General features: G+C 44.5%; 1 protein-coding gene across 1 annotated transcript in view; it reads right to left on the bottom strand.

Moving 5' to 3' along the window:
- Positions 1-23938: 23938 nt before the first annotated feature.
- Positions 23939-26198, bottom strand: part of LOC310824043 (serine/threonine-protein kinase MARK1-like) — a gene marked incomplete at both ends in the record, with an annotated part of 89229 nt that continues 86969 nt past the window's right edge. Inside the window, 3 exon segments of the mRNA XM_083696934.1 lie at positions 23939-24079; positions 24226-24462; positions 24871-24927. Of these exon segments, the coding sequence (XP_083553060.1) occupies positions 23939-24079; positions 24226-24462; positions 24871-24927 (435 nt within the window).

The following is a 26198-nucleotide window of genomic DNA, read 5'->3' as shown; positions in this document are numbered from 1 at the left end:
GTCGGTGGCAGGAGGGACACAGGAACAAACAAGGTGAGGAGGCTGGGAATGCTAAGAAGCAGGAACTAGGTATGAACCCCCAGATCCTTACAAACTTTTACAGATGCACCAAAGAGAGTATCCTGACCGGCTCCATCACCGCCTTGTACAGCAGCTGCACCGCCCTCAACCGTAAGGCTCTTCAGAGGGTGGTGAAAACGACCCAGTACATCACAGGCTGCAAGTTACCAGCCATTCAGGACCTCCAGTCCGGAGCATCCAGTCCCAGACTGGATACTGGAGCATCCTGTCCTGGACCAACAGGCTCCGGAAGAGTTTCTACCCCCAGGCCATAAGACTACTCAACTAACCGCGGCAATGACAACATATTGACAACGTACAAGCCCTCACCGTGGCCATCCATCAGCGCCAGGCTCAGGCGGCATCTCCTACTGACCCACCTCCACCGGTGCATCCCAAGCCCGTTAACCAGCAAGGCAGGGACCTAGTAAGTTTGAGTGACAGTCTGCCATGTTCCCTAATGATCGTACTAAAGTAGCCTATATCATCAGTACACACCGGTAGGGCTATTTGGGACCAGCAGACATCCTCATGCTCCAACTACCAACTCTTCACCAGGGAGATGAGGAGGGTCTTCGATCATCCTGTCAGCGTACGCGAGGCAGCCAACAGACTTCTTCGCCAAGGCTCACGGAGTGTGGTCATTGAGTTTTGCACTCTCACTGCCGACAGTGTATGGAACCCTGAGGCTCTTATCACGGCTTTTCGCCATGGTCTCACTGATGAAATTAAGGATTACCTGGCTTTCCAAGAGACTGTTTATGATTTACATTATTTTGTAGATGTGTCCATTCGTGTGAATAATCGTATACGGGAGAGATGCTGAGAGTCTACAGTTTCCTCATCCTCAATTATTATTCCTCAATTATGACGTTGGGAATAGGGAACTGTTAGTCAGTCAAGCTAGCTCAAGTTAGTTAAGCTAGCTCTGGAGGAGTGGAGGCACTGGTTGGAGGGCTCTCAACATCCTTTCGTCGTTTGGACTGACCACAAGAATTTGGCCTTCATCCAGGACTCCAAACAGCTCAACTCCCGTCAAGTCCGGTGGGCCCTCTTTTTCTACGCTTTGACTTCATCCTCTCCTATCTCCCTGGTTCTAACAATCGGAAGCCTGATGCCCTATCCAGGCACAACGGAACTGGAGGAGCCCCCTGACCCTATTCTCTCAAGCTCCCCAATTGTGGCACCAGTTCGCTGGGGTATTGAGACCGTCGTGACCAGAGCGCAACAGGGGTAGGTGGATCCAGGCTGCGGTCCACCTGGACGCCTTTTTGTCCCCACTACATTTCGCTCCCAAGTCTTGCAGTGGGGGCACTCATCTCGCCTGACTGGCCACTGGAACTTCTAGAACCCTGAAATTCGTCCATAGACAGTTTTGGTGGCCCGCAGTTGGCCACCAAAGGCCACTATTGACTCTTTTTGTTATTTTCCGTGTTCACCTCGTTTTGGAGGAATTGGTTACACTTGTGTCTTATTTTCTCTTCATTCATTACTTTGTGTTCAGTCTTCATTTGATGTTCTTGTATGTACCTGTCCTACCCTGCGAACCATATACCCTATGTACATTTACATTTATGGCATTTAGCAGACGCCTTTATCCAAAGCGACTTACAACAAATATATTTGTCTAAGTAAGTGAATCATCTATACATCAGTGATCATAAGAAAAAGTAATCGATGCAAAGACCAGGGGCTATTGGCAGTCACAATGCTAAAAGAAGAAATAATTATTTATTTACAGTAGAGAAACTTGTACAGAGGGGTAGTGGGGATGAAGAGGTCTTTAGGAGGGACAGTTAAGAGAGATGGGTCTTCAATCTACGGCGGAAAATAGGTAGTGACCTGCAGTCATGACAGCAGTGGGAAGCTCGTTCCACCAGCGGGGTGCTAGGACAGTGAAAAGCTGTGACGGCTGCTGCATCCACGTAGAGGCAGCGGTGCCAGACGGCCAGCCGAGGTGGAAGGGGTTTGGGGGCTGACCATTGCTTGCAAGTAGGGAGGGGCTGTTCTCTTTTCCGCCCGGTAGGCGAGCACCAGGGTCTTGAATCTGATGCAAGCTGCTACTGGGAGCCAGTGGAGGGTGCGAAGGAGAGGAGTGACATGGGAGAATTTGGGGAGATTGAACACCAGACGGGCGGCAGCATTCTGGATGAGCTGCAGAGGCCTGATGGCGGAGGCAGGGAGCCTGGCCAAGAGTGTGTTGCAGTAGTCAAGGCGAGAGATCACAAGTGTTTGAACCAAGTTCAACTGAGTTGTGCTGCTCGAGCCTCCGTGACAGCAAGGAGCGCAGTCTCAATAGAGTGCCCAGCCTTAAAGCTGGATTGGTGAAGTTCAAGGAGTTCTGAAGGAGGGAGTGAGACAGTTGGTTTGAGACAGCACGTTCAAGGGTTTTAGATAAGAAGGAGAGAAGGGATACCGGTTTGTAGTTATGGACAGCAGACGGGTCAAGAGTTGGTTTCTTGAGAAGAGGCTGTGGATAGAAGATCCTGTGGATAGAAAGGAATTGATTATGGTGGAAAGGAACGGAAGGAGATGGATTAGAGAAAGGGGGAGGGGATAGGATCGAGGGGGCAGGTGGTTGACCACTTGGATGTGAATATCATCAGGGGAGAGGGGTGAAAAGGCTAAACCAGAGAAAAGAAGATAAACCAGAGACCAAGTGTAGCGCAGTGGGTTTGGGAGGAGTGGTAGAAAGAGTTGCTAATGTCATCAACCTTCTTTTCAAAGTAGGTGACAAAGTCATCCGCAGACAGGGAGGAGGGGGGGAGGAGGTGGGTTGAGGAGTGAGGAAAATGTGGAGAACAGTTTCCTTGGGTCAGAGGATTGAATTTTGGAATGGTAGTAAGAAGCTTTAGCAGTTGATGCAGATGAGGTGTAGTTGAGGAGGAGAGAGAGAGAAGGTTTTAAGTAAAATCTACGTTTTGATTATTGCAACTTTAAGTCCTGCCTCCTTCCTGCACTTGGGTCCACTTAAAACCACCGTTACAGGAAATTTGATGAATCTTTCCCACTACTTGTCATGGTCTAAAATGGGGACGATATCAAAAAAGTGTTGTAATTTCTGAACGGTGAAACCAATATGTATACAAATACCATCACATAAAAGCTGAGAATCTAATCTGTTCTGTAGTTCTACTCCATCATTGTAATTGTTGATTGATTTGAAATCCAAACTTTTGGTGTACAGCCAAAAGAAGAAAAAATGCTTCACTGTCCAATTACTTATGCAGGGCACTGTATATTGGGTTAGAATTGTGAAGCACCAAGGTAGATGGGGATAGAGGGGCATGATTAAGATAAAGGGTATCGATTAAAAATGAGGCGAGAGGGTTAAACCAGGGAGAAGGGGCTACAGTTATCTAGTATACATCAGAGATGAGTCAAAGTGGTCATACATTGCTGAGCCATATATAGACTAAAATGAATTCAACAAATTAACCGTTTGAACTATTTACAGTTGTGGTCAGAAGTTTACATACACTTGTAAAGAACATGTATGTCATGGCAGTCTTGAGTTTCCAATCATTTCTACAACTCTTATTTTTCTGTGATGGAGCACATACTTCTTTGTCACAAAAAACATTCATGAAGTTTGGTTCTTATATGAATTTATTATGGGAGTTCTGAAAATGTGACAAATGGCCCGCTGCAGTCTGCCTTTGTCCTTGGCAGTGGAGGCAGCGAACCAGACGGTGATTGATGAGCTGAGGATGGACTCATTGATGGCCGTGTAGAACTCGACCATCACTTTCTGCGGCATGTTGAATTTCTTCAGCTGCCGCAGGAAGAACATCCTCTGCTAGGCCTTCTTGATGGTGGAGGTGATGTTCTCCACCCACCTGAGGTCCTGTGAAAATATTGTCCCCAGGAATCTGAATGACTCCACAGTGTTAACTGGGGAGTCACACATTATGAGAGGGGAGGTTGGGGCTGGGCTTCTCCTGAAGTCTACTACCATCTCTACAGTTTTTAGAGCGTTCAGCTCCAAGTTGTTCTGGCTGCACCAGGAAGCCAGGCTGTCAACTTCCTTTCTGTAGGCGGACTCATCCCCATTGGAGATTAATCCAATGAGGGTTGTGTCCTCCACGAACTTCAGGAGTTTGACAGAAGGGTGGCTAGAGGTGCAGCTGTTGGTGTAGAGGGAGAAGAGAAGAGGAGAGAGCACACAGCCTTGTGGGGTTCCAGTGCTGATGGTCCGGGGCTCCGAGACAAGCTTGCCCAGCCGCATGTGCTGCTTCCTGTCTGTTAGGAAGTCAGTGATCCACCTGCAGGTGGGCTCAGGCACGCTCAGCTGAGATAGCTTGTCCTGGAGAAGAGCTGGGGCAATGGTGTTGAATGCGGAGCTGAAGTCCACAAACAGGATCCTGGCGTAGGTGCCGGGGGAGTCTAGGTGCTGGAGGATGAAGTGGAGTCCCATGTTGACTGCGTCGTCTACAGACCTGTTGCCTCTGTAGGCGAACTGCAGTGGGTCGAGGAGGGGGTTGGTGATGGCCTTAAGGTGGGTCAGCACGAGGCGCTCAAAGGTCTTCATTACCACAGAGGTCAGGGCGACTGATGTGTAGTCGTTAAGGCCTGTGATCCTCTGCTTTTTGGGAATGGGGATGATGGTGGATGTTTTGAAGCAGGCAGGTACCATGCATTCAACCAGTGAGGTGTTAAAGATGTCCGTGAACACTGGAGACAGCTGGTCTGCACAGTGCTTCAATGTGGAGGGGGAGACAGCGTCTGGTCCAGCTGCCTTGCGGGGGTTCTTGTCTCTTTAACAGTTTGTTGACGTCTCTCTCCTGGATGGAGAGAGATGTTATGGGGGGGAGGGGGCTGTCTGGGTCCATTGTGTTGGGGGGGTAGTGTCTCTGTCCAGGCTGGGAAGAAGAGGTGTGATAGCTGTGGCGGGGGGTTGGGTGTGTGGGTCAGAGTCAAGACTGTTCCATTGTCTGTCGAATCTACAGTAGAAGTCATTCAGGTCATTTGCAAGTCTGAGGTCATCCATAGAGTGGGGGGATTTGGTTTTGCAGTCTGTGATTTCTCGAAGGCCTCTCCAGACTGACGAGGAGTCGTTGGCCAGCTTCTCTGAGTACTGTCGTCTGGCCTCCTTAATCTCCTTGCCAAACGTGTACTTAGCCAGTCTAAACCTTTCCTTGTCTCCACTCCTGAAAGCCCTCTCCTTCTCCAAACGAAGCTGTTTGAGTTTTGCTGTGAACCAGGGCTTGTCATTGCTGTTACTCACCCTGGTGCGTGAAAGAGATCCCTCCACCTTTCGTTTTGCGTGAAAGTATTGGGTTGTGAACCGCACGTAACAGCTGGAAGCCGAGAAGTTGTACAGCAGAGTCCGGTGTAGATTCAATCAGCCACAATTCCGTGAAACACAAAACAGAAGAGAAAGAAAAGTCTCGATTTGTTCTGATAAGAAGACGCAATTTGTGCATTTTGTTGCACAGTGAGCGGACATTTAAAAGGAGTATTCCCGGTAGAGGCGGGCGTAACCCTCTCTCCCTGAAGTGCACCAGAGCCCCGGCGCGCTAACCTCTCCATCTCCACCTCACTGCTTGGCCAAGGGCCAGAGCACCTTTGACCAGAATGTCCAGTAAATCCACAGATGAGGCGAGAAAGTTGGGAAAATAAATCGGATGGTGTTGAGTCCCAGATGTTAAGTATCTTGTGAAAATAATCCGAGTGGAATCACAATAAACGGAATTAAAGACTAAAAACAAACAAAGAACCAACACACCGTGGCAGCCATAGGAGGCGCCCTCAACACATCTCAGCCAGGGAGCCAGTGTGGGCGGGTCCCACGGGCAGGTTGGCTTCTGGTTTTGTTCCTCTTTGTTTTGTTCACACCATACAACATCCCACAACACACATTCCATTCATCCATACACTACACACACTACTGATTATTCAGATTTCAACTTACATTCTTATATTGTTTATCCTTTAAGTTAATAAATATATTACTTTAACCCTTGATCATGTGTGGATTTCCTTTTTGTTGTAACAGGTGAGATTGTGCAGGTGTACAAACGATCAGAGTTTAAAAGATTGACGCTGGTGCGACGATGTCGCTGGGGTACAGCGAAGGCAGTTGGGAATCAGCTTGACAATTTGCAATGTTATATTTCAGGTCATTCACCTCTGCAAAGCAACCACCAGGAGGCATCGTTGAGCAATTCTAATGCACATGCTTACAATGTGTTATAGTGTGTTTACAAACATTTATAGTGTGTTTACAAACATGATGAATTACGCGAAGAGTAGCTCATGAGATGTTGTTTCAAATCGGAAAAGGACAAGTTATTGCCTGGTCGGAGAAATTCAAATGATGTTATGGTAAATTTCTATGGAAAATAAAGATTCCTAATTCCACAGAGGAAAGGTTGAGGTAGAGAGGGAATAAGAACGCAGATGGCCAGAGGTTGATTTGTGAGGGAAGTGAAGAGGTTCTTAGAGGTTACAGTCATGAGAAAAAGTTAGGACACCCCCCAAAATATTAAGTTATTCTCTTAAAAATATGGACATATCAATATGTTATCTTCTTTCTAACAATGTCTATAGATAAAGGGGATGTAATTGAACAAAAAACTATGAAAATGTAACTTTGTAATCATTTATTTAACGAAAAATTAACAATAATGCCAATTCCTACTGAGGAAAAAGTTAGGACACCCTATGCCCTAATAGCTAGTATTGCCCCCCTTGGCTGAAATAACCTCAATTAGACGTTTCTTATAACTGTCTACAGGTCTCTGACATCAATTGGGAGAAAGTTTTTCCCACTCCTCCTTGCAGAATTCTTTCAGCTGTGTGATGTTCGAGGGGTGTCTTGCATGCACAGCCAGTTTCAAATCAATCCACAGCATCTCAATAAGATTAAGATCCGGGCTTTGACTTGACCATTCCAGAACTCTCAATTTATTTTTCTTGAGTCATTCCTTGGTAGATTTACTGGAATGTTTTGGGTCATTGTCATGTTGCATGGTCCACATCTGCTTCAGCTTCAACTTTCGAACAGATGGTCTCACATTTTCCTCAAGCACCCTCTGATACAATACAAAATTCATAGTGGATTCTATGATGGTGAGCTGACCAGGCCCTGCTGCAGAAAAGCAGCCCCAAACCATGACATTTCCACCCCCATGCTTCACAGTTGGTATGAGGTTCTTGTTCTCAAATGCTGTCTTGGTTTTGCGCCAAACATGTCTACTCTTACTGTGCCCAAATAGTTCAACTTTGGATTCATCTGTCCAAAGCACATTGTTCCAGAAGTTCTGGTCTTTCTCTAGGTGTTCTCTGGCAAACTTTAGTCTTGCCCTGATGTTTTTTTTTGACAGCAGGGGTTTCCTCCTTGCACACCTCCCATGTAATGCAAACTTGTTCAGTCTCTTTCTTATGGTGGATGCATGTACTTTGACATCAATTGTGGCAAGAGATACCTGTAGGTCTCGTGATGACATTCTGGGATTGTTGGAGACTTCTTTAAGCATCTTTCGGTCAGCTCTTAGGCTGAACTTGCTTGGGCGGCCTGACCTGGCCATGTTGGTGGTGGTTTTAAATGTTCTCCACTTGTAAATTATTTTCCGGACAGTGGAATGGCCAATTTCGAATAGTTTGGAGATCTTTTTATATCCCTTCCCAGACTCATATGCATCTACAATTTTTCTTCTGAAGGCCTCAGAGAGCTCTTTTGATCTCGCCATGGTGATGCAACTCACTTCAACAATCAAGAGCAAACCAAACTAAATATCTGAGGTTTAAATAGGACAGGCTCCTCCAAAATCCTCTGTAACGATGTTCTAATCATTTGCACCTGATGTGGTGCTCTTTATTATAATTTTAGGCATTTTAAGTGGAACTAAATGTAGGGGTGTCCTAACTTTTTCCTCACAAGAAGATTGCATTTCTATTAATTACATTTTACCAATCATTTTTTAAATAATTTGTTTCAGTTGTATTTGTTTAGTTATATTACCTCAATTTTTCAATATTGTTCAAATGAATATCAAATGTCCATATGTTTGAATATGTTGAAGAAGACAAAGGTTTTCATAGGGTGTCCTAATTTTTTCTCATGACTGTACATGGGGGGAGCAAAGCTTGGAGAAAGCAGATGACCAGGGCATGAGAAAACAGGATATAGTAAATAAGAAGTGAAGGAAGATGTAAATTTAACCAGTTGTGGACATTCCATGTAGACAGGACAAAGAAGCTAAGAGTAGGTTATGGAAACCAGATACACTTTCATTTTCATTTCGTGAGAAAACAGGATAAGGGAGAGAGGGAGTGAAGATTTATGAAAACTCTAATAAACACTGCAGTTGGTAGGTGAAGAAAAGGTCACCAATACCAGGCACTAGGATCACAGTAATAAAGACATGAGCTTATCACCAATGTGAAGTAACGTGAGAACTTTCTTAAGGAATGGGAGGGGAAACCAGGCCATAACGAGGTATAGGAACCGAATGATATTGGTGGATATAGCCAGGAAGTGTGAAATGACTTGCATATGAGGAGGTAACCTAGATTTGAATGCTATAAAATGGGGGATTGAAATGATAACGGGAACTCCTTTGCAAACTGGTTCGGCTTTTATTACTTGTGAATAAAAGTCTCTGAATAAACCATCAGCTCTAGTCTTTGGCATTTTATTTCAGTAAAGTACTTTAACTTGGAATTCCACCACATATAATTGGCGTCACAAACAGGATTGGAAGGGGCGTTCAGTGGCGTAGCACACTAAGGCGCATACCATATCATCGCAAGGTCCCTGGTTTGATTCCGGCCATCGACATATCCTGCATGTCATCCCTCCTCTCTCTCACCCATCCTTCCTGTCAATCTCTACTATCTCTATCCCAATAAAGCAGAAATGCCCAAAAACATATATTAAAAAAAAAAGAACAGGATTGGAAAAGGGCCCGCATCGGTGGACTGTCGTCGAGCACGGACCAGGCTAACTTCACAAATAAATGGCCATAAACTGAAGTAAGCAGTATTCCTGCTTTAGTATAGAAAATGTGTGTAGTTCGCTCTGGGTCTCCGGACTCGACAGTAGGACACTAGCACGCGTCTTACCAATAAAGAAACGAAATTTAGGATTTGAACTAGAGCTGTTGGGGATTTCAGAAAATGTGCATGCACTAACTGTAAATAAGTGGGGGTACCACCATAAAGCCCAAGGTTGGGTCACATGTGCAATACCTGTAGGTACCACAGTAATTGACAGGTGATCAATACTGGGCTGCACGGACAGGCAAAAGAGAATAATTAGCTCTATTATGTTGAGGAAGTGAATTAATATGAAGCTGATTATATAGACTGAAGTTCAGCGAATAAACTCTGTATATGTGTTGAGGAAGTGCATCAGATATATTGTTGAATTGCTGGGCAGAAGTGTATAATATTACTTATGATATATCGTGTGTTGTGAAACGGCACATTAGTACTGTGATGTATGCGGAAGTGGATGAGAAGGCAGACAGGAGTGATTTACGAGCGCTGTGTCGTGCTGTATTTTTGTGCTGTCGTGTTGTGTTAATTTTTAATAATCGCTATGTTTTGTTGAAAGAGTTAAATATAGTTATGTAGTGTTATGTGTGGGAGTAAAGCAACAGAAGGCTGAATAGGGAGACAGAAATAAGAACACCAGATAGAAATAAGAACACCAGATAGAAGAGACAACTGTTGGGGAATTGAGATAAAAGCTGTAAGAGACACAGTGGAAACTGCCTTTAGGAGACAAAGATAAAATAGATAAGATGGTCTGTTCTATACTATCTGAAAGGAGAGAAGGGCTGCGCGTCATCTTTGACCGTCACTCAAGTGTGATGGCATCAACCTCGAAGGGTAGGGGATAAAAAATTAATTTAAAAAAGTCCAAGAGATTTGTTAGTTCATAAAGACCCAGTGTGCTGAGCTGTTTCTGCATTCTAAGATTTAAAGCAGTTAGTTTTAGGTGGAAAACTATACTCACCGGACACTTTATTAGGTACACCTGTTCAACTGCTTGGTAACGAAAATATCTAATCACATGGCAGCAACTCAATGCATTTAGGCATGTAGACATGGTCAAGACGACCTGCTGAAGTTTAAACCGAGCATCAGAATGGGGAAGAAAGGTGATTTAAGTGACTTTGAACGTGGCATGGTTGTTGGTGCCAGACGGGCTGGTGTGAGTATTTCAGAAACTGCTGATCTACTGGGATTTTCATGCACAACCATCTCTAGGGTTTACAGAGAATGGTCCGAAAAAGAGAAAATATCCAGTGAGCGGCAGTTCTCTGGGCGAAAATGCCTTGTTGATGCCAGAGGTCAGAGGAGAATGGCCAGACTGGTTCGAGATGATAGAAAAGCAACAGTAACTCAAATAACCACTCGTTACAACCAAGGTATGCAGAAGACCATCTCTGAACGCACAACACGTCGAACCTTGAAGCAGATGGGCTACAAAAGGGGGTCCAACCCAGTACTAGCAAGGTGTAACTAATAAAGTGGCCGGTGAGTGTATATGTCCATAACAATGACCATAAACAATTTGTTTTTGGACATTTTTATTGTGTAGTATATGCTGTGTGAAAGTAATTTTTGACTTGTAGAATCCCATGTTTAAGCTCAAATTGATTTATTTCACTTTCTAAGGTACCATACACACACACTCTCATACACTCTCACATACATATATACACACAAACACACACTCTCATACACACAGACACACACAGACCCACACATAGTTGTTAATCTTGCCCATTACTGCCTTCCAGGGTGTTATACACCAAATGTGAATAGGATAGCTCAAGCTGGTTCCAAAGCTGCTTCCTAACATACTTGTTTAGTCTTACAGTAATATCCTAGACAATCAATAACACAACATTGCTCTCTTGTAATAAATCATATTCCTTAAAAAAAAGGGGGAAGGCTTATGTTGTTCCTAGCTGATCTGACAGGACGCAAAACGCAGGAAAGAGTGGAAACTAGGAGATTTTACGATCACCCTAAAAACAATTACTGCAAGAGGACAGTGGACTATGTACAATACCAATAAATAAATGCTCCAGAAATACCAGACTAATAGACGGAGTGAGATTCACTCACTGGGTAGAGATAAAGTTGGGGCAAGAGTTAATTTGGCAAGAAAGCATAATAAAGGGAAGGATATTTAAAGAATATGAGAAGGGGATAAGACAGCAAGTAGTATTACCGCGCCCCGCAGAATATTTTAAAAAGATACGTAAAGCAACACTGTTGAGAGAGGTACAATCCCTGCAGTTTTTAGATCAAATAATAAACTGGTTACTAGAGAGTCCGTGGGAAATAGACTTTGAGGAAAAAAGAGAACAAAAAGAGGAAATAAAACTGTGTGATAGGCAGAAAAGAACAGCAAATGAGATTGTTGTCTTATTCAATAAAAACAGAAAATGAGTGTCAAATACAGTTGTGGGGAATATTAATTGAAGTAAAGATAAAGGAAATTGAGAGTGACTTGGAAACAGCGGAAGGATATCCACAGCTGTATGTCCCTCACTTTAATATAAAACCACGACCCAAATTAACGATAGTTGTCACAAGCAAAGGGATAAAAAGAAGAAGAGCACGGTCAATACCTTGCCCTATCATAGTGGTAACCACAAACACTTAGAGGTGGGTTATGTAAATGACCCAAGCTCCAAGAACAGGAACTAATAGAGCAAAAACAGTGGGAAAAATGGAGAAAGGGACTACCATGACAACTCCAGTAGACATACTAGCGAGCAAAAACCCCCTTTTGGATAAAGAAATAAAAAAGATGTCAGAAAAAATGGGAAAAACGAACTAGTAAATTTCCGACAAAATGGCCTAAGGAAGGGACATTTGATATTACAGTGTGTAAGGAAATGGGAACGCTGATAAAAAAAACACAAACCTCGAAGTAATTCAAAAAAGAGACAGGAGAAAAGGAAGAGAGAAACAGACATGTTGAAATTGTTCAAGACGGAAGGAGAAGCAATGTTAAAAGGTGCTAAGGAAATAAGAAGGTTGAAAAAGGATACAGAGGGAAGTGAAAAGGAGGAAAAGACAATGCCTCCACCCTATAGTCACGGGGAATTTCCTGTAATAACAGGAACGATCTACCTGGATGGAGAAGTGGAGGTAGGACCAGACAAAAAGGAGGAAGAGAAGGAACGTGAGGCAAAAAGTGAAAGAGGGAAACCCATAGGACTTGATTGCTATGCAGGGATTAAAAAAGCCCTAAAACAGGTAGAGATTGGCATATGGGAGCCAGAGTCAGAACAAAGAAAGGAAAACGAACTGTTGGAGGAAGAAATAGACTGGGAGATAGAAAAAATGAAGAAACAAATGAAATGCAGAAAAGGGAAATACAGCACATCCAGATATGAGGGGGCGACCGCCTGGTCACCCACCTATGCAAGAGACGACTCGGAGTCTGATGAAGGGGTCCGGTGGGGGCAGGAGAGGTGGACGAGCCAGAGGGAGAAAGATCAAGAAAAATTGAGGGAGAGCATACAAACAAGACTTATGCAGGAGATGAACTGAACTAGCAGAGAACAGGGTAATAAGCATAGTGGCCAGGGTAGTGGAAAGAGAAGACATGAGGAACAAGAAAGACAAACAACACGAGTGTCAAGAGATAGGGAAAAGTTACGTCCACGAGACGCACTCCAGTGCCTCATCCTGGTAAAAGGAAGACAAGGACACTATGTGCCCTGGGGAATGCAAGACATGCAGGGGATAATCAGCAGATTACCTGACATACATGAGGGAGCAGGAAAATGGATTAGAATCTTTGAGGAAGAGACATCGGGGAAGCTGCTGGCAGTGGGAGACCTCAAGGCCCTGCTGGCCAAAGTGCTGGGAGTGACAAAGATGGAAGACATCCTCCTGGCCTGTGGACTGGGACTGGCTACGGACGGTGCCACACTCGATGGGATGGGATTTGATCGAGCCAGACCCTTGATGTGGGCAACTCTGAGAGAAGAATATCCACAAAGGCTGGATCCTAAGACCTTGAGGGGAGACCCACTGGGAGAAACCGAGAACCCTGCCACATACCTGCACAAGCAACTGAAGAAGTGGAAACAAGAAATTGAAGCAGACCCAGAGGGAGACCCACTGATGGCAACTAGGTTTAGAACTGCAGTGGTGGAAGCCATGTCCCCTCAGGTGAGAAGCAGGTTAGAGGATGTGGTGGAACTCACGTCAAAAACACACAAAGAGTTCTGTGATTATCTAGTCCATGCGGTGGAAAAATACCGGAAGGATGAACTGAGGCAAAAGGAGCAAGAAAAGGAGAACAGAATTAAGCAAAAAGAAGACACAAGGGGTAATGTCCGCCGAAACCAGGAAACCAGTTCCACACATGGCCACACCAAAACCACCTCCAGTGCTGAGGCCTCAGGGACAAGAGCAATCCTTCATACCTGTAATCAATGTGTATACCCAGCAGTCTCAGCCATGGAGAGGAAGACAGAGACCCCAAGGAAGGTTCCAAAGGACAGACCCACCAGGCCCACCCGGCGTGTGCTGGGGATGTCTACAAGCAGGACACATCCGAAGGAATTGTACAACTAATCCATTGCAGCCGAGGGAGAATAGACAACAGGGCTATGGCCAGCAACAGCAGCAACCAATCCCTATAGGGGACCAAATTACAGTTAATAGGGATGCCCAGAGAATCCTAAAGGGGAGGGTCAGTTTCCAGTGTTAACCACAGAAGCTGATCAAGAACCAATGCTGCAGGTTCAAATAGAAAATAGACATGATGATAGACACTGGAGCTACCTACACTTGTGTAGGTCCAAAATATGCCTCTCACCTCCCCCTGTCAGGGAAATTTGTTAAAACAGTAGGATTCTCAGGACAAGTGCAGCTAATTCCAATGACAACCCCAGTAAGTCTGAAAATAGGAGACAGAGCCACAGCCCTGCCCATACTGATCTCTGACCAAACACAGATGAATCTCTTGGGGAGGGATGCATTATGCACGCTGGGGATAAAAATATGGTGCTCCCCAGAAGGTGTATATGTAGAAAACATAGCAATCAGGACACAAATGTCACAGATGAATGGGAGCGCAAACGTTTATTGTTTGGGGAAAATAAACCATGAGGTAGAGCAGACTTGGTTAAAATGGGGAAAAGTTATTGAAGCCCAACTCCCTGATGCACAAAAAACACAATTTGATTATCACTGCACTAATGCAGTTTGACCCAAATTGTGACCCCCACCGGAAACAAATTTGGCAAGAGCAAACTAAAAATCTGGTTGTCCCAATAATGTCACATAATAGTGGGAAAACAGGGAGCAGCTATGCAAGTGGACGAATCAGGATTCATGCAGAAGTGGTATAATGTATCTAACGCCGCTCCTCATGTGTCATTAATGGTAAACAAAGGGTATAGAGCAAGAGACTTGGGACCAATCAAAAAGTGATTGTTTCTTTCCAATAAACCCCCTGATAAAACATTCTGCAGATAAAGAATTCATAAAAATAATATGTGCCATGCCTATACCACAGGAAGTAGCCATACGGGTCAAACAAGTTCAGGTGAAAGAGAAATTAGACAATCAGCTGAGAGATGACATGGAAAAACAGATTCCAGAAGGTCTTTGGTCAAAACATGACACTGATGTGGGCTTAGTAAAATCAGCAAGCCCTATAACCATAATCCCTAACCATAATAATGTGCTACCCAGAAAAGCCCAATATCCTATGAAACCTGAAGCTGAGGAAGGAATAAGCAAAACAATAGAGGGATTGATAGCAGCGGGAGTCTTAGAAAGAACAAACAGCCCGTGCAATTCCAATTCCAAAGCCCCTTCTTCCAATTCTAAAAGCAGACAAGTCAAAATGGAGATTGCTACATGACCTAAGAGCAGTAAATTATGTGGTACAGGATTGGCCAGCAGGAGTACCAAATCCTCATACACTGTTAACAAATGTCCCTCCAACAGCCAAATACTATACAGTGATAGATTTATGCTCAGCCTTTTTCAGTGTACCATTGGCAGAAGAAAGTAGGTACCTGTTTGCATTTACCAACAGAGGAAAACAATACACTGATACTAGAATACCTCAAGGGTTCAAACATTCGCCTCATGTATTCAACCAGGTGTTAAAAGCTGATCTAGAAGACCTGGAGCTAAACAGCAATGTAATCCAATATGTGGATGATTTGCTAATCTGTCCACCCACGTTGGAACAGTGTCATGAGGACTCCATAAAAGTTCTCCAACAATTGGCAGTAGGGGGACACAAGGTGTCAAAAACAAAACTGCAGTATTGCTTACCCCAGGTCGAATATCTGGGAAGAACAATAGCACATGGGTCAAAAGCAATATCACCAGGACAATTAGAAGGCATAAACAAAGCACCAAAACCAGTAACTGTGGGCCAAATTATGACATTTCTGGGAATGACAGGATTCAGTGGAGATTGGATAGAGGACTATGCGATAAAAACAGCAGCCCTGAGGGAGCTGATGAAAACAGCTGATAAGCAGAACTTAAAAGCCCCTTTGACTTAGACAAAAGATGCAACAATAGCATTTGAGACGTTGAAAAAGGAAATGCAACGGGCGCCGGCATTGGTCGTGCCAGACTAGGACAAACCATTCCTGTTATATGTGGCAAATAGAAGAAATGGGTATGCTTCAGCAGTGCTAGCACAGGACACAAGCAGTGGTAGGAAAAAACAAGCCCTAGCCTACTATAGCACCAAATTAGACAGTCAAGGGTACCCGCCATGCTTTCAGGGAGTGGCGGCCATGCACTATGCCTATGAGAAGGCCTCATCAGTCACAATGGGCTATCCAATAACAATATACACACATCACAAGACAGTGGAACTGTTAGAGCAGGGAAGGTTTGTTTTAACGCAGGCTAGGAACCTGTCATATTTGTCATTATTAACATACCCAGACATCACTATCAAGAGATGTAGCACAGTAAATCCAGCTGAGCTAATACCACTGGCAGATGAAGGGGAAGAACATGATTGTATAGCACACTCGCTAACATTCACCAAGTTAAGACCAGACTTAGAATCAACACCCTTAGTGGACGCAGAAGAGACACATTTTGTAGATGGTTCATGCTATAAAGATCACTTAGGAAATCATGCAGGGTATGGCATAGTGAGACAGATAGGGCAGTCATTCCTGTTAGCCTGCATCTCTGAACGCACAACATGTCGAACCTTGAAGCAGAAGGGCTACAGCAGCAGAAGACCACACCAGCTGCCACTCCTGTCAGCTAAGAACAGGAAACTGAGGCTACAATTTGCACGGGCTCACCAAAATTGGACAATAGAAAATTGAAAAAAGGTTGCCTGGTCTGATGAGTCTCAATTTCTGCTGCGACATTCAGATGGTTCAGGCTGGTAGTGGTGTAATGGTGTGGGGGATATTTTCTTGGCACAATTTGGGCCCCTTAGTACCAATTGAGCATCGTTTAAACGCCACAGCCTACCTGAGTATTGTTGCTGACCATGTCCATCCCTTTATGACCACAGTGTACCCATCTTCTGATGGCTACTTCCAGCAGGATAACGCGCCATGTCACAAAGCTCAAATCATCTCAAACTGGTTTCTTGAACATGACAATGAGTTCACTGTACTCCAATGGCCTCCACAGTCACCAGATCTCAATCCAGAGCACCTTTGGGATGTGATGGAACGGGAGATTCGCATCATGGATGTGCAGCCGACAAATCTGCAGCAACTGCGTGATGCTATCATGTCAATATGGACCAAAATCTCTGAGGAATCTTATGAGGCAGTGGCAGATTACTATTGGATATGTGGAGGAGAAAGGCTAATGGCGACATTACCCACTGATTGGTCAGGGATATGTGCTCGAGTTAAATTAGTCCAGTCGGTAACTATTTTGATGGGAATAAATTAGACCAGATCAGGGTGAAGTTAAGCAAGGAAGCAGGAGAAAAAGGGCATATCAGTCAGACCCCGGAGTCTATATAGATGCCATAGGTGTACCTAGAGGAGTACCCGACGAGTACAAGGCAAGAAGCCAGATACTGGCAGGATTTGAATCAATTTTCCTTTGGCTCACGATAAATAAAAATGTAGATTGGATAAACGCCATCTATTACAATCAACAGAGGTTCATCAATTATACAGATGATGCCTTATCAGCCCTAGGAGAGCAAGTAGAATGACATGGCAGAACAGACAGGCATTACATTTTCTGATGGCCGCTCAAGGTGGGGTGTGCAAAATGTTTGGGGACCAATGCTGTACATTCATTCCTAATAATACTGATCCTGCAGGAAGTTTTGCCAGAGCAATGACTAAACTAAAAAACTTGAGACAGGAAGTGAAAGACAATGCAGGCACAGACTTTGGGAAAATCGACTGGTTGGAAAACACCCTTGGAAAGTGGGGAGCAATGTTGGCAAAAATGGGAATAATGATTACGATAGTGATTGTAGTGCTAGGACTAATGTTTTGTTGTATAATGCCTCTCGAGATCTTTCTTTGTACAGAGTACAGTTAAGCAAATGAGTGTGACAGCAGGGACAGCGCCGATAGCAGTCAACAGAGTTGGAGAACCTCCAGACCTATACCCTGTTTCTGACTGGGAGGAGGAAGACAATAAGTCTTCTGCCCCCTCAGACGACGACGAGATCGTCTAGTCTCCCAGTCATGACTCTCGAGCTCCAACAGTTCTTGGACCATGGAAGTCAAATTAAAAACCTGTTTGACCCAGTGACATACACCTACTCGAGAGTAACACTGCTCCATTCATTAAAAAAGAAAAACCCCTGGCAATATGAGGACTATGTTCCACTTGGAAATATTTGCGACTCACCGGACAATGATGTGTTTTATGGTATCATGTATAACAACTGTTGTTTGTATTACTGATAAAATGTCTATATTGAAAGTGCGTTAAAGAGGCAACAATGGGAAGGTCATAGATTCAGGGACACAAGGGATGATCCCTTATAATGGATAAGTATAGGCCTCATTACAGGTTGATTTATTTTGCAGTATTTTACAACAATTGTGTAACCATATACAGTGGGGGAAATAATGATTTTGTTAGTTTGCCCGATTACAAAGAAATGAGCGGTCTATAATTTTTATGGTACTTTTATTTTAACAAATACAGACAGAATATCAACAAAGAAGTCCAGAAAAAACACATTGTATAAAGTTATGAATTCATTTGCATTTGATCGAAGGAAATAAGTATTTGATCCCCTACAAACCAGCAAGAATTCTGGCTCATACAGACCGGTTATATGCCCATGAGGCACACAGATTAGTCCTGTCACTTTAAGAAAGTACTCCTAATCTCTGCTTGTTATGGGTATAAAAGACACCTGTCAATAGAATCAATCTCTTCCATTCCAACCTCTCCACCACCATGGGCAAGACCAAAGAACATTCAAAATACATCAGGGTAAGAGTTGTAGACCTGCACAGTGCTGGAATGGGCTACAAGACCATCAGCAAGAAGCTTGGTGAGAAGGAGACAACTGTTGGTGCAATTATTAGAAAATGGAAGAAATACAAAATAATCATCAATCGCCCTCGGCCTGGAGCTCCATGCAAGATCTCGCCTCGTGGGGTAAGGATGATCATGAGAAGGGTGAGGGATCAGCCCAGAACTACACGGGAGGAGCTTGGTAATGATCTCAAGGCAGCTGGGACCACAGTCACCAAGAAAACCATTGGTAACACACTACACCGTAACGGATTGAAATCCTGCAGTGCCCGCAAGGTCCCCCTGCTGAAGAAGGCACATGTACAGGCCAATCTGAAGTTTGCCAATGAACACCTAAATGATTCAGAGAAGGCTTGGGAGAAGGTGATGTGGTCAGATGAGACCAAAATTGAACTCTTTGGCATAAATTCGACTCGTCGTGTTTGGAGGGAGAGAAATGCTGAATGCTACAATCCCAAGAACACCATCCCCACCGTCAAACACGGAGGTGGAAACTTTATGCTTTGGGGTTGTTTCTCTGCTAAGGGTACAGGACGACTTCACTGCATTGAGGGGCCAACGGACGGGGCCATGTACTGTAAGATCTTGGACGAGAACCTCCTTCCCTCAACCAGAGCACTGAGGATGGGTCGTGGCTGGGTCTTCCAGCATGACAATGACTCAAAACATACGGCCAAGGCAACAAAGGAGTGGCTCAAGAAGAAGCACACTAAGGTCATGGAGTGGCCTAGCTAGTCTCCAGACCTTAATCCTATAGAAAATTTGTGGAGGGAGCTGAAGCTTCGAGTTGCCAAGCAAAAGCCTTGAAACCTTCAGGATTTGGAGAGGATCTGGAAAGACCAAAATCCCTCCTGAGATGTGTGCAAACCTGGTGACCAACTATAAGAAACGTCTGACTTCTGTGCTTGCCAGCAAGGGTTTCTCCACCAAGTACTAAGTCATGTTTTGCTTGGGGATCAAATACTTATTTCCTTCGATCAAATGCAAATGAATTTATAACTTTATATAATGTGTTTTTTCTGGACTTCTTTGTTGATATTCTGTCTCTATTTGTTAAAATAAAAGTACCATAAAAATTATAGACCGCTCATTTCTTTGTAATCGGGCAAACTAACAAAATCAGCAGGGGATCAAATAATGATTTCCCCCACTGTAAGTGAAAAATAACATATGAGTTACATCATCATTACAATAAACTCCAACTCCTGGGGACACGTCCCTTTTACAGGCAGGGGCAAAAAACCTGGACTCTTATTGAATATCAATCTACCAGGAAAATTCCCCTGCGGCTCTCATACCTTCCTGCCAACCTTGAGCAACCTACTTTACAAGTCTGTAACTGAGCACCTGTCCCTATGAGCAACAACTTCCTTCATACTTACAGTGGGGGAAATAATTATTTGATCCCCTGCTGATTTTGTTAGTTTGCCCGATCGTCAGCTTTCCAATAACGTGTGCATGGATTTGGCAGAGCCTATTGTGATGCTTAATAATAACAACCTATATAGGACAGCAAAAGATGACTGTAATATCAGCCCACATTTGCTGACAAATTCTTCCCCCACTCCACACCTTCCCCCACTCCCACTATATTGTAATTCACTGCTCATCAACGACCCACTTATCGCAGCAGAGATGTTTGTCATAGTTTTGTGATCGGTCTAATGTTACGTACGTTGCCATGTTACGATGCAGTTGTCATAAGTAAGTATTTACAACTCTCTCTGTCTTAGCTCACTCCTTAATATACCGATAGCAACTTGCGCTCTGGTAGTCTAGATATCACACTGGTTAGACTACTCCTAAAGTCTATATGCGATCACTTTGTGTAGTGGTGTGCGTTGACATAGGCTCCTGCTGGATTGTAGCGCAGGTTTGGATGAGTTGGGACTGATATACTCATGATCAGAGCTGTTTATCAGGTCTGGACGGGTGCCCTCTCTAACCACTATGTTATTCTCCCATCAAAAGTCACCAGAATTGCTTGTTTAACAGGTGATATGCAACATTTTCTCTGGGTACAAGGGCCTTCACCACCCTAACAACATTATAGGCAGCACCCCCTTGAAATATACTTCCTACGTCCCTGCATAAATGAACACAACCATATTATTATTTTTGTGATGTAAAAAGTTCTCTAAAATATGCAACAGTTTGGCTACAGTAAAATCAATGTTTGCAACGGAATTTGTTAAATGAAGAACTTTACTGTTCTGGAGGAGCTGGACTGTGCTCAGCATTCAAATTGTATCTCTAAAAGACTGTCTAGTGGCTAGATAAATTGTCACGCTTTTGTTTGTTAATGGAAAATGATTTGAGCTTGTTGTAAGCGGAGCTCAAGCATGCACTCCAGTCTGAGCCTGTTCTCCAGTCTGAGTAAACTGGTTTAATCTTGTTTGTAGTCAGAGTGCTATTAGGAGTTGTTTGTTTAGCAGTGGCTATCCTGTCTGAAGCCTGTTCTCCAGTCTGAGTAAGTTGGTTTAATCTTGTCTCTAATCAGAGTGCTATTAAGAGTTGTTTGTTTGGCTATCCTGCCTTAAGTAGGTTCTATTGAAAGCCATCTATTTGAAGTCAATTAGCTGTGAAGTGCTGTCAATCTCCAGTGGGAGGGCCAAAACACTATCCTGAAAGGTATTTAACTCCTGCTCACCCTGGACCACGACTAATACATTTGGGATTGAGTGAGTGGTGAAACCTGTCTGGTCGTTAACTGATCGTCAGGTGGGAGGGGATGCTACCCTGCTAGTCATCAGCAATCACAGAATCTGCATTTATTTCATGATGATCGCAGAGCGACAGCCTCTGTGACAGCCTCCTGACACGAAGACTCCAGACACGAAGACATAGGAGTCTATCTGTGGAGTCCCGAGAGGAAGGCCATACTACTAAGTATTTTAATTTTACTTTGATAAAAAAAATAAAAAGAATTACCCTGAGTGTATTGAGCCTACCTGTATCCTACATTTCCCACTAACCCTCTCCCTCTATAAAAATCACAATGTGCTTTCTCCCCATTCCTGTTATTTCCTACATCAGGAGGACACATCAACGCTACACCTCCATTCGCAAGGATCGCTGTCCTCTCCACGACCCCTCACCACTGGTGTCCCCCAGGGCTCTGTCCTTGGGCCTTTACTGTTCTCTCTCTATACCAAATCTCTCGGCTCTGTAATTTCTTCACTAGGTTTCTCCTACCACACCTACGCAGATGACACTCAACTTTTGCTCTCTTTCCCCCCTTCTGACTCACAGGTGGCAACACGTGTCTCGGCATGTCTTTCAGACATTTCTGCTTGGATGTCAGCCCACAACCTAAAGCTCAACCTTGACAAGACTGAGCTGCTCTTCCTCCCAGGGAAAGCCTGCCCTCTCCATCACAGTAGAGAACTCTACTGTGACCTCCTCCCATACAGCCAAGAAACTTGGGGTGATCCTTGACAACCCCTTATCCTGAACATCACAGCGACAGCAGGCTCCTGTAGATTCTTCCTCTACAACATCAGAAGGATACGTCCATTCCTCACCAGAGAAGCAGCACAACTTTTGGTCCAAACACTTGTGATCTCCCGCCTTGACTACTGCAATGCACTCTTGGCCGGACTCCCCGCCTCCTCCATCAGGCCTCTGCAGCTCATCCAGAACGCTGCCGCTCGTCTGGTGTTCAATCTCCCCAAATTCTCCCATGTCATGCCCCTCCACTGGCTCCCGGTAGCAGCTCGCATCAAATTCAAGACCCTGGTGCTTGCCAACCGGGTGGCAAAGGGAACAGCCCCTCCCTACTTGCAAGCAATGGTTAGCCCCCAAAAACCGGCTAGATCACTCCGCTCGTCCACCTCGGCTGCCCGCCTGGCACCGCCGCCTCTACGTGGATGCAGTGGCCGCGCTACTCGGTCACAGCTTTTCACTGTCCTGGCGCCCCGCTGGTGGAATGAGCTTCCCACTACTGTCAGGACTGCAGAGTCACTTCCGATCTTTCGCCGTAGATTGAAAACCCATCTCTTCAGGCTACATCTTAACAGTCCCTCCTAAAGAGCGCTTCACCCTCACTACCCCCCCTATACTAACCCCAACCCTAGAGACCTCTTCATCCCCGCTACCCCCCCTGTACAAGTTCTCTCCTGCTAATTAAAAAAAATAAAGTAGCCTACTGGCATTACGACTGCCTATGGCCCCTGGTGTGAGCATTGATTACTTTGTCTTATGATGACTGTTGGATAGATGATTCACTTACTTAAACAAATGTATTGTTGTAAGTTGCTTTGGATAAAGGCGTCTGCTAAATGGCATAAATGTAAATGTAAATGCACACAGGAGCTGAATCAAAATGTGTAGCCTACAGATCATAAATGTCTCACATATCAACAACTGTCCAAGGCTACAGCAATGAAATGACAACTATATGAAAAGTATTCATTTGTAGCCAACTATGGTACATGATATGATGGACAGGGGCGCAAAAGAACAGCCAAATACAGACAGTAGGCAACTATAAATTACTTGTTGGATACGGGCAGTAAAACAGTGAAAATATAATTTGTTTTATTCTCGTCACAACAACATTTTTGATTGATTCATGAAAGCCTTCATTTCAATCTTGTGAAATACGTTCAACGTGAACTCGCGGTGCTAGAGCGTAAAATCAATGACAAAACTTTGCTTTATGAGCACGCTGTGTCCATATAGCCTACTGCTGAAATGGGCGGAATCAACGGAGAAAAATTATATTGCTATGAGTTAATTAATATGCAATTTCGCGAACACACTGCTACATAAATTCCATGTCTGACATCATTTTATGAAGTGTCCATGAAGACATGATTTGTTCTAAATTAAGGTTTATCCAAAGACATCATCACCCCCCTCACAACATTTTAGGCAGCACCCCCTCACGAAATATACTTCCTACGTCCCTGATAACAACTGTAGGCTACTTTTCTATCCAGTCTCAGTCCCACTGAAACCCAAAATCCTTACTCTTGTCTCGCATGAAAATCCCTAAATTCATTCTGTAATCAATACGTTGCATGATTAAAGCCGTCTCGCAATTATTTATGTCAGATTGCGGAAAAACATTTCCCTGCTTCTCTGCACTGAGCTACGTGATGATGGTATGAGAGTAGATAGGAGTTGGTCCCATTGCTTGGTCCTCGTTAAAATAACCTGATATTTAAACCATTTCCACTCTTCATCATCATCCATCTATCTGACAAGGCAAGCTGATAAGGCAAACCATTCTCTTTTCAAACATCCTTCACAGCTCGTCACCACCTTGTGGTGGATTTCGGCAGCTCATCACACCTTGTGTCTGCTGCTGCAGCGGCATTGAGGTAGACCATGCAATGTCAGCCTGAACCTATTAACCACTGGACCTTATGCTCCATTATGCTCTAGTTGTACATATAGTAACAGTGTTGTTTCAGGGTGTAGGTCTGGTTACCTCCAGACTGCCTCGTTTACCAGGGTTCAGCACCAGCAGTTTCTTCAGCAGGTTCTCACAGTCCGTGGACATGTAGAAAGGAATTCGGTACTTCCCTCGTAGAACCCTCTCTCGTAGCTCCTACACAACACAGAGACAGAGGTTCTGTCAAGTGGTGGTGTGGACTATGATAAACAGAATTAACATAGATAACAGACCTTCTGGGTTTTCATCTTTCCACCAGACCACCTGCATGCACGCACACACGCATGCGCACACACACACACCTTTAGATTCTGTCCGTCGAAGGGTAGCGATCCGCTGACCAGTGTGTAGAGGATGACCCCCAGACTCCAGACATCCACCTCAGGCCCGTCGTACTTCTTCCCCTGGAAGAGCTCCGGAGCAGCATAGGGAGGAGAGCCACAGAAAGTATCCAGCTTACTGCCCAGGGTGAACTCATTACTGAAGCCAAAGTCTGCTATCTTGATGTTCATGTCTGCATCCAGGAGCAGGTTCTCTGCCTGAGGGATGGAGAGAGGGGAATGACAATGTGGAAGGTGTAGAAAAGCAATTTGTTTGGACCAAATCACTGCTCTTCACTGAACATTCTTTTATCATGTGATCTAATTTCTTGATTGCTACCGATTTTTTATGGCCATTTAGCACTGTTTTAAAGCTCAAAACTAAATACTAGACCTTGAACATCACAATAAACACCATTCTATTAACAGGGGTACCCCCCTTACAAATCAGGACAGTCCTGTAAGTGTTGAAGGTATTCATGTGCTTTTTTAATCAGCGACCGAATAGGAATTAGCTGCACCACTGGGTCCAAATCATATTTTTACAGGCTTTGGTCCTAATCCACCCACATGAAAAGGAGCCACCACACTCTTTAACCCTTTACAGTAGAGTAGGCTGCCTCTTACCTTCAGGTCTCTGTGCACTATCCTCCTCTGATGACAGTACTGCACAGCTGACACTATCTGAAACACACACACACACACACACACACACAGGTGGGGATCAAACATGGTTGCCATATGGAGAACTCTTAAGTCTCTATACGCCTAGTACCTACTGCTGTGTTTGAGGTTATGATCCACACATGAACAGGACGTAATAGTCATCTGAGGGTCAAAACCTAACCTGTGTCATTTATGTGGGAGAGAGTAAATTGTGTCCTTGATGCACACAGACCAAAGCTCTCCCTCAAAATGTTCAAACCTACACACACACAAACAGGCTGTCTAAAAAAATAAGAAATAAATGGATGCATAAAATGAGTGTTGGCCAATTTCTCAATATTATTTGAGGATTTTTAATTTCTGGACCTTTTTCTGAAGCAATCACATGGAAGCACACCACTGTTTGAGGCTTCATCCTATGGTCTTAATTTGCAATAAAACAGGGATTCCAAAGAGCTAAAAGAAATTTCCAGTGTACTTTCATAAGTGGCACTTCTGTGAACTTTGGGCCTGGATGGCTATCTGCTAAGACCTGTGCCTGTCCTGTTTCTGGGAGCTTTTTGGCAAGATGAGTCATCTCGCACCCATATCCATTCTGGGCACCAGCGCCCATCCACACACCCCACAGCCTTCGTGGAATCTTGCCCACCTCGCACTCAAGCGGCCTCTACTCGTCTGCCTGCCCTCTCATTCAGTGCGGGCCAGTCGCTTACCTGGCAACCCGAATTACGCACGTCAAACAGAGCTGTGTCGGCAGTAGGCTTGACTGCCAACTTTTTTCTGTGGCGTTATTCAGTCATTTTTAGCCACAATGGTCAAAATGGAATGGCTACTGTTGATATACTGTCTCATCGCCTTCTGTGATGAGCAGAGCTGGGTGAGTAAATCCACAAACTCTGTGCAATCACCGGAGATAATCTCCCCAACGACCGCCACAGATGCATTGTTTCACTATGATCACGTCCCTTCTCCCTCGTCTACAAATCACTAGGTTATCCTACATCATCTTCACAGCTGGTTGAATGATTATTTTGATGTTTTGGAGGACACTGTTTCTGGCATTTTCAACAAACTAAATGCTACTTGCAAGCAATGGTTAGCCCCCAAACCCCTGCATGATCACTCCGCTCTTCCACCTCGGATGCCTGCCTGGCACCGCCACCTCTACGTGGATGCAACGGCCGCGCCACTCGGTCACGGCTTTTCACTGTCCTGGCGCCCCGCTGGTGGAATGAGCTTCCCCCCACTGTCAGGACTGCAGAGTCACTACCGATCTTCCGCTGTAGATT

The sequence above is a fragment of the Argentina silus genome (genome assembly GCF_951799395.1).
Source record: "Argentina silus genome assembly, chromosome: Y".
Classification (NCBI taxonomy): Eukaryota; Metazoa; Chordata; class Actinopteri; order Argentiniformes; family Argentinidae; genus Argentina; species Argentina silus.
Note: the sequence above shows the minus strand (reverse complement) of the source record. Positions and strands in the feature narration are given on the sequence as shown.